Source organism: Oryzias melastigma, linkage group LG22 (assembly GCF_002922805.2).
Source record: "Oryzias melastigma strain HK-1 linkage group LG22, ASM292280v2, whole genome shotgun sequence".
Lineage (NCBI taxonomy): Eukaryota > Metazoa > Chordata > Actinopteri > Beloniformes > Adrianichthyidae > Oryzias > Oryzias melastigma.
In genome coordinates this window covers 25,098,371-25,107,458 of record NC_050533.1, presented here as the reverse complement: position 1 = coordinate 25,107,458, position 9,088 = coordinate 25,098,371, and the positions used below count along the sequence as shown (strand labels likewise).

General features: G+C 38.7%; 1 protein-coding gene across 5 annotated transcripts in view; it reads left to right on the top strand.

Moving 5' to 3' along the window:
* The window catches only part of atrn (attractin), a 130,813-nt gene that overhangs the window by 28,868 nt on the left and 92,857 nt on the right, over positions 1–9,088 (top strand). For all 5 annotated transcript variants that reach the window (XM_024262193.2, XM_024262268.2, XM_036210090.1 and 2 more), the window contains exons 10-12: positions 380–534; positions 7,499–7,583; positions 8,247–8,470. In XM_024262193.2, coding sequence (XP_024117961.1) covers positions 380–534; positions 7,499–7,583; positions 8,247–8,470 — 464 coding nt within the window. The remainder of the gene's footprint in view (positions 1–379; positions 535–7,498; positions 7,584–8,246; positions 8,471–9,088) is intronic.

Genomic DNA, 9,088 nt, shown 5'->3' with positions numbered 1-9,088 from the left:
AGGTACTACATGCTGCATTAACATATACATGGGCAAGTTAATGGCTCATCAGTGACCCACCATGACACAACAATGGACTCTCGGACTAGAGGGGGGGAACTCTTCCCTGCACAAATTTGCGCAGGCTTAGGGATTCTAGTGTTAAATAAAATACCTCAAGATGAGGCTTTTAACAGCAATTATTGGGTTAAAAATCATTGCGATTAATGTTGATTAGTTATCACACATCATAATTAATTGCGCAAAAAAATAAGTAATTTATATTTCTCTTGAGTGTCTTACTGTTGCATCTCTCCTGTATTTCATGGTGTTTTAGAAAAAGTCTCTGTTTATGTTTTTCTGTATTTCTAACCTCGGTGTCATGGTGCGTCTATTGCAGGACCATCCTGAGAGACAGCGGCTTCTTCCGCTACCTTCACACGGCAGTGATCGTGAGCGGGACCATGCTGGTGTTTGGAGGAAACACGCACAACGACACATCCATGAGCCATGGTGCCAAGTGCTTCTCATCGGACTTCCTGGCCTACAGTTTAGGTCTGTAACACAAACATCCTGTTTCTGCTTTAGCTGTGTTTTTACTGACAAACACACAATATTTTATGATGAACCACAGTTTTGTTTTTCTAGGAAAGATTTTAAACCGTTTGGTTGTTTTTTCATCATCAGCTGAACCAAGTTACTTTTCTAAATGTGTGTGTTCACCTTTTTCCCAAACGGAAAGATGGTTTCAAAGAAATCTAATACACAAAAAGGCATTTACAAGAGAAATTGACACCTTATGCTGTAACACTCTACCTCCAGGTATGGAGGCGGAGTCAAATGAAACTGCTCCTTGACCCTTTAACACCAGCGCCTTAGCTCCAGTGCTGACATCCTCTTGACTCTGAGGAGTCAATGATTTTTAATCTGATAATTGCTGTGAAAAGCCTCATTTTGAGGCATGTTACTCAAGTTTGTAACGTTGTGGTGGAGTAAAACAGGAAAATAAAACTAAAAAGGTTTTATTATTATTAAGATTTCCAAACTTTAATTTGACTCCACCGAGGAGGATTTTTTTTCAATCTTGAACAAAACAAAATATATAAAAAAAACATCAAGTTCAGAGTCTCTAATTTATTACATCAAAAAACAGTAGGAACACTACTACTACTACTACTGATTGGATCGATCCAAAAAACAAAAATGTCTTATTAATACTGTAATTCAAATGTTGATATTCATTATTTAACAGTTTATCACAGCAGCAATACAGTAGAAAGGACATGAGAGGGATTTTAGATTTTCCTTTAACTTGTTTGGGTGAATTTGATCATTTTAAAGACTGAGATTAAGCAAAAAAGAAATAGAGAATCTAAGAAGGTAAAAATGAAACACAGTGGAGGAAATAAACGATTTAGACTTTGGAGACTGTTATTTTTTTAAATGAACTTTTGCTTCATCATCTGAACAAAAACAAGCTCTTAGAGGTGAACTGTCCCTCTAAAATGATGCTTTTTTTAAGCTTCTCATATCGATCATGTTTCTCTAAAAGTAGCTAGAGCAGAGCGCAGTTTGTGAGCGCCTCAAGCTGTTACCATGACAAAGCGACACACCGCGTATTAAACAGTCCACCAGCTCAGTGGTCTTGAGGTAGAGTGTCCGCCCTGAGATTGGAAGGTTGTGGGTTCAAATCCCGGACGAGTCATACCAAAGACTCTAAAAATGGGAACCAGTGCCTCCCTGCTTGACACTCAGCACTAAGGAGTTGGACTGAGGGGTTAAACCACCAAATGGTTCCCGAGCGCGGCTGTGTCTGCAGCTCACCACACCCCCAGGGGAGGGGTCAAATGCGGAGAACAAATTTCACACACCTAGGTGCATGACAAATAGTGGGACTTTAACTTTTGTGAAAAAAAAAAGTTTAATCTAAAAAAAAAAGGCCTACAACAGGACTGAAATATTAATGACATATTTATATTTTTCTTAAATGACCATTGTGTGAGTGGGATGAAATGCTCCGCAAAAATCAGGTTAAAAAGAAATCATGATTAACGCAACAGCCCAAGTTTTGTGTTATTCAGACAGATTTTCTTATGGAGCAAACCAGCATTGAACTGAAATGCAAAGCTTTACAGTTGTGAAGTGCTTACACAATCTTTAATAATCGACTGATTCTGTCGCAGAAAAAAGTGTCTTTGTGTTGTTATGTAACACTTCGTTAGTTATGGGTTTTAGTTATGTAAGAAACTGCTTCACCTCGTCAGAATAAGCTAGTTTACATTGATATCGAGAATAAAGATTTATGGTAAATCAAAGCGTGTGTGTAATTTAGGTGTGACACCTCTGATGTTAAAGGGTTAAACAATTTGATGCAAGTCAATAAGAGTAAAACAGGAAACCATATAGGATCCATTCATCCTCACACTGAAACTAGACTGGATCTCAAACGGATCAAAACGTTTGTAAATGGTCTTTTTTTGTTGTGTGTAAGATGAATTCACACCCTTCATAGAACAAGCTTTTTAGATAGACCGGCTAAAGACACACAGCCACACCTCCTGTATTTGATGCATCAGCATCCATGCTCTGGATGGACCCTCAGCTCGAGGTGATGACACATCTGCAGGTTCATCTTCTCACGCTGTCATCTTCTGGAGTAACAGCTATTTGCAGAGAAGGTCTGTACAGAAGGCCGATATTATAGTTGCTTGTTCAAAAGCTGGATCTTATAGTTGACTCCTCTCCTCTATGTGACCCTAAACCAGGGATGTCAAACTCAATCGCACAAGGGGCCAAACTCCAACTCCAAAACTGCAACAAAAAATAATGTAAAAAGAAAGGCCTAAATTAGCCAAAACAGCTAGCATGTTGTTGAAATATTAGCTGAACTCCAAAATAACCGAAAAAGCCCAGTCCCGAATGCAACATTTTAAAACTTTAAAACTGTAAATTTTTAACATAATTATGAATAATAAAAAAGGAAGGTTTATTATTCTAGAATGAATCTACTTAAACTTTAAATAACTTTGAATATTTTACTCTCCAAAAATATATTTGTCAAAATTATACGAGTTAGAAATGAGCTAACATTGGGTCGTTATATAATGAATTACCTCAAGGGCCAGATCCGGCCCCCGGGCCTTGACTTTGACACATGTGCCCTAAGCCATAAAAACATTTGCACACTTGAATGTCATGAAACTGTAGTGAAGTTTGAACACCATCTCTGCTGTACAGCATTCTTTTACACTCGTACCAAAGAATCAACAAAGTAATTTAAGTGAGCAGATTTTCAGGTTTGAATTGACATCCACCCTATCGTAGTTTTTGAAGTACTGTCCTCTGCTGGACCTTTATTTTGAAACATCAGTCCTCAGTTAGAACTTTAGGGTCTTTTATTTTGGTCAAATATCTTACATAATCACATGACTGAGTGAATCATTCATTCACAGAATCTCTGTTAAATGTGCTGTTCCTGTTCACATGCAGGGATCTCAAAAGAGGATTTTTTGGTTTGGATAGTTCCTGTTTTTCACACAGGTTCCTGTTAGAAACAAACATGTCGATCCTTGAAGAGCTGGCCTGATGCCCGCACTTAACCCTTCCATCCAAATCTCAGTAAAAATGTTTTTTTTTTCAGGATGCTCAAACACAGAGTTGCCACCTTCCTCTTAGATATACAGCTGCTCTCAGATTCAGATCCAATAAAAGCATCGGAAGTGACCGTGGACGATTTTGGAAATTTTCTAACACAAAAAAACCCAGTACTGACTCACTTGTGAGTTGTTTCACCCATAGCTGCTGGCAAAAAAATGCTAACAGCGCCACCTGAAGGCCGACAGTGAAAAAAAAAATAATAAACTACAGGAAAAAACAAGAAGATAAAAACCTAAAATTACTTTTTTGAAAAGCTTTAAAATATAAACCTTCTATATGCTTCCAAGTTTTATAAAACAAAGATTTTTTTTTGTACAGACCAACGCTATTGCACTAAATCAAACGTCATTAAAAAGTAGGCGGCGATTAATTCTCTCACAGGCGGTGAATTTTCACCAGCTACAGGCTACTTTTAGGCCCTGGAAATTCTCCACACAGCTCTAAGAAAGTTCTTGAGGCCTCATATTATTGATTTTATGACAAGGACCTGCGGGCCAGAAGAATTCAGAACACGGTCTGCATTTGGCCCAAGGGCCAGACTTTGGACATGCCTGCTCTACGAGAACATGACCTCCAGCTGTTGGTGAGAATCTCCATGTAGATTTCTGTTAGACGCCAAGTATGAAGCCTAAAAACAGACATTTCAGCTTGATGTGTGAACCAAACTGTTAGTTTCATAAAGGTGGCTTCAAATGTGTATAATGCTGTACTTCTTTGTGAGAGAGCTCACTGATGAGCTGTGGGACTGTCTGCATGAGGAACAGCACATAAGACACAAAGTTTCAGTTTTCTTTTCAATTATAAATGACTAGTAATGTCCCTCCGTGCTGCGATGGGTAATCTGTACTCATCTCGGTTCTTTCAGTTTAAGTGTGGATGAATGAAGTCGATTCACTTGGTCTGTTTCTGCTGTGCTGCTCTGAACTCCTCTTCAACCAGAGACTCCAGAATCCTGGATAGAAGGAGAAACCTCTGACTGTCCCGATACATTCAGGCTTTCTGCATCATCAGACCAGTGATAGTTTGGTTCTACAGAACTGTGGTTACCATAGTGATTTAAGGAGCTAATAGTTTCTGTTTGCTCTGTTGACTTAGATCTGCTTCTTTCTCCTCTCTCTTGGTATTTCATGTCTGTCTGTAAGACCCCCCCGCTCCAGCACAACCAGCTGCAGGCCTAATGTCTGAAGCATCGCCTCTGGTAATTGTTTGGTAATTAGAGTTAAGATTGGCCTAGCATCAAGAACTAATTGCTTCCTCTTCACGAACTAAAGTCCATTAGAGGACAGAGTTATGGGCGGTCTGCTGTCCTGACATCAGATTATTATGCTGTAATGAAAACCCTCTTTGAAGTCCAGCTCCACAAATACTTGTCTTATCGTATTGCGACAGTAGATGGCAGTGTCTGCACATGCAGTTGCTGGCCTCTGTGCTGCATAGCACTGTTTCTAGATCAGGTCTGATCCCTTTCTGCTGCTGTTTGTTCAGAAACCTCATCAGGTGTCTGTTCGTTCAGTCATTTGTTGTCTCATAAACAACAATTATGAATATAAAACTGATGACTCAAGCTGCCAGACTGTTAATCATGTCCACATCATACTCTTAACACAAGTAAATACATGTGAAGGAGCAGCTACTTTAACAATACAGCAAAAAAAAAAAAAAAAATCACAAATATTTTTTATTGTTTTTGACCTTTTCTAATAGTGTTGCTCTGTTTTGGATTGCTCAATTTCTAGGACATAGTTTCTGCAGAGCGGCAGGAGTTCATTAGAAATTCCCCTCTGATTTGTGGGCAGTACTGTTGGCGGGGTGTAAGCCTGCACTGATTTCCCATGATACCTTTGTTTACACTCTGTCCCACTAGCTTACAACCCCAACCTATCATTAGAGGTGCAACAAAAAAAGTGAGCAATTTCAGAGCTATCCAGTCGTACAGTTCTGATCCAGATTCCAGCTCAGAGGAGAAAAACAAAGACATTCATGGATCTATTTGTCTGAAATTGGATGCATCAGAGTGGGGCGGAGCCCGGACACTATGGCCCGGTGATTGTAGCTTTTATGTAATGATCTGAAACAGCTTTTTTTCCCCTGCTCTTTATTCACAACATTTTGGATGAAGAAATACTCAGAAACAAAGTTATAATCTTAATTTTCTTTATAAATGTCCCCTATCATCTGAAAAATACTACAAGAACACCATTTTCTTTGGAGCCTATCTTTAAGTGACCAGGAATGATCAGAAAACAAACCTCACGGCTTCATTTGCTGTTTTGAGTGAATCCTGATTGAAACTCGAGACACGGATTCATATTAAAACTGATAAACCACAACACAAATGAGATGTTATCTTTGATCGACAGTATTGTTAACAGTGAAACCAGACATCTTTGTAAGGCATTTCTCCTGAAGATGGACCAGAAGTCACCGCTGGGAGCACAGGTGTTTACTCCAAAAATAAATCCTTTTTAATGTCCAACAAAGTTTACAAAGTCCAACTGAACAAACATTTTTGATTTAAAGGGGCGCATAAAGTAGGTCAATTTAACAGACTCAAAGTAAGTTATAACTTAGGAAAAAAACTCAAATAACTGACCTGCCATTACTACACACCTGGGGACTTTCAAATTAGTAGGTTAACTTACTAATGATACAATGAGGGGACGAGACAAAAAAGTCTTAACAGAACACGACAGAAAATTCCATTCCTGTCCTCATGGAGTCCTGGTAGTGTAGCACCATTTTGGAGAGCTTCTGTGTTTGGCACCATCTTCAGGCCTCCTCAGGCAAGAACAGCTCCACGTGAAACTCATAATCACAACCAAAGATGCATCAAGTGGACCGGTACACTGCACCTTTATGGAGCTATTTTGGGGCCATAAATATTTGAAACCCAATTAAAACATTTTGAAAAAATATTGGAGTTTGGCCAAAAAAACTAAAATGTCCAAGACTTTTTGTTATTCTAATATAAATTTTTCATATTTTCAGCTTCAATTGTTCTGTTTTTTAGGTCTCAAAACAAAAAATTCTATTTCAAAACATTTTTTTTTCGGTTTAAACTCTTTTTTTTTTTCTTTTGTTTTCAAATCTGAGAACTGTGATAATTACGGTCTGAAAATGACCGTATTGTCTGTACTGTCATCGTCTGACGTTGTCCCAAGACGGATGTAAACAGAGTTTTATGGCATACAAACCGCACGTCCAAAACTCTGTTCTAGTCTATCGAATGAAAAAAAATATTTACAAATGTTTCATTTTATGTATTTATTTATTAATAATTATGTTTATTTTACAATTGAAAAAACTTTTGGACATTTTTTTGGCCAAACACCAACATTTTTTTTCTAAATGTTTGAGTTTCAAATATTTATGGCCCTAAAATAGCTCCATACACCAGCAGGTTAATCTTGTGTGACTGCAGTCATCACGTCCATACACATGATCCAATAGATGCTTTTAATGTGGAAAATAGTATGCTAGGTGCTTGTTTTGAATTCCATGTGCTGAGGATGAGTTGACGCGGCCGTCCATGTACTCAGACTGTTCAACCCATGTGGCTCTGGGGGATTTTTAACACTTTCAGTGGCTCTGTCTCCACACATCATGTGTAAATTTGAAAATGTTCCCCTAGAGCTGAAAAGTGTGTTAGGATGTGAGTGTTTTGGCTCCGTCATGATGTTATATCAGTTTTTTTTTCATTGCACATGCTCCATCGTCCTCTTGAACGTGTGGCTCACTCTGACCTTTGGTCAAGGACACGTTCCTGACTCAAGACGATGACTTGTTACTGGTCCTCGGGGGAAGCTGAGCATTGTCACTTCCGAGTCAACGGGCTGACCTGTGGACCGTTTTCTCATTGCAGCTTGTGATGAGTGGACAGTTTTGCCTCGACCGGACCTCTACCATGACGTCAACCGCTTCGGACACTCTGCAGTCTTTAGTGACGGGTAAGCCTTTTCCTTCCACCAGAAACGGAGAAAATATCGCTGAAAAGTGGGAACATTTCACATAAAAGGTCCTTCATTTTTGGGTTGAATTAAAAATAGAGATAAGAAACAAAGTTGTTTGAGATTAGGAATCATATCTAAAAGGGCTGCCACGATTAGTCGATTAATCAACTATTAAAACTAATTTAATAGCCGATTAGTCGTTACTTTATATAATATGGAGTCGGAGTGTAGTAAAGTTGAAAGTTATGTCATTCTGTTACCTTTTTGGAGTATTTTGGCATTTATTAAGGTTTTTTAGACTATTATGGAGTTTAGCTAATATTTCAGCTACATGATAGATAAGCTTTTTTATTTTTTAGGCTAATTTGACATTTAGCTAATAGTATAGATGACTATGAGCTTCAACGTTTTCAGCTATCACTTTTAGCATCTTCAGCCATCAGCACTAGCATCTTCATCAGCCAATTTAAGCTTACAGCATTCACACTAGTATATGCTAGTTTGAATATATTTAGTTTTTATTTAGTTAAAAGCTAACAATGGTTAAGATGTTTGTTTTACATCCACTTTGCCCATGACCAGATTAGTCGACTAATCGGAAAAGATACGTTTGTGGCAGCACTGATATCTAACCATCTTATCGTCTCCTCTCTTTTCTAGAGTCATGTACGTGTTTGGAGGCTTTAACAGCCTTCTCCTCAATGACGTTCTGATGTACACTTCGCCCAGCTGCTCCGCCTTCTCCAGCGCTGCGACCTGCGCCCAGGCCTGGCCTGGGATCCACTGCGTCTGGGACGACCTCCTGAGGGCCTGCCTGCCTTGGGAGGGCAGCCCTGCTGGTCCCAGTCTGCAGCAGCTGCCCTCATTCTGCAACACAAAGTCCTGTAGGTGAAGCTTCATACTGAAAACAGGCTATTTCTCATCTGACTGAAGTTCAGTTTGAGGGAAGTGAAGAGAATTATCAGTAAAGTGGGATGGAGATGTAATTACCAGCTTATTCTGGTCTAAGTTGTTCAGGAAGCGATGACCAGCAACATTCATAACCATTAACCCACTCACTTTAAAGCCTTTTTTTGATTTAAAAAAATGTTACCCACTAATTTTTACAGTTACAGATTATGACACATCCAATATTGTCTGGATTATAAGGTGCACCATCAATGACTGAAATATTTTCCAATTTATATCATATATTAAACACACCAAACTATGAGGTGAATTATGTGAGACAAAAGAGTCAGAAAAAAGTCAATCGGTCGGTCAGCCCTTATTAACTGTGTTCACAATAATTTTAGAAGTTGTTTGTAACACGCCACATGTTAGCCACATTAGAAGTGTTAGCATATCCTCAAAATCTGTGGCTGTGTCCGAATTCCTTCCCTACTCACTATATAGTGCGATTGACATTTTCTAGTACAGTCTGAATCTACAATTCCAAAATTGATTGCGTTAGAAATTTCTGCTGGTATCAATGCTCAGTACATGAAGCAAATATAGATGGG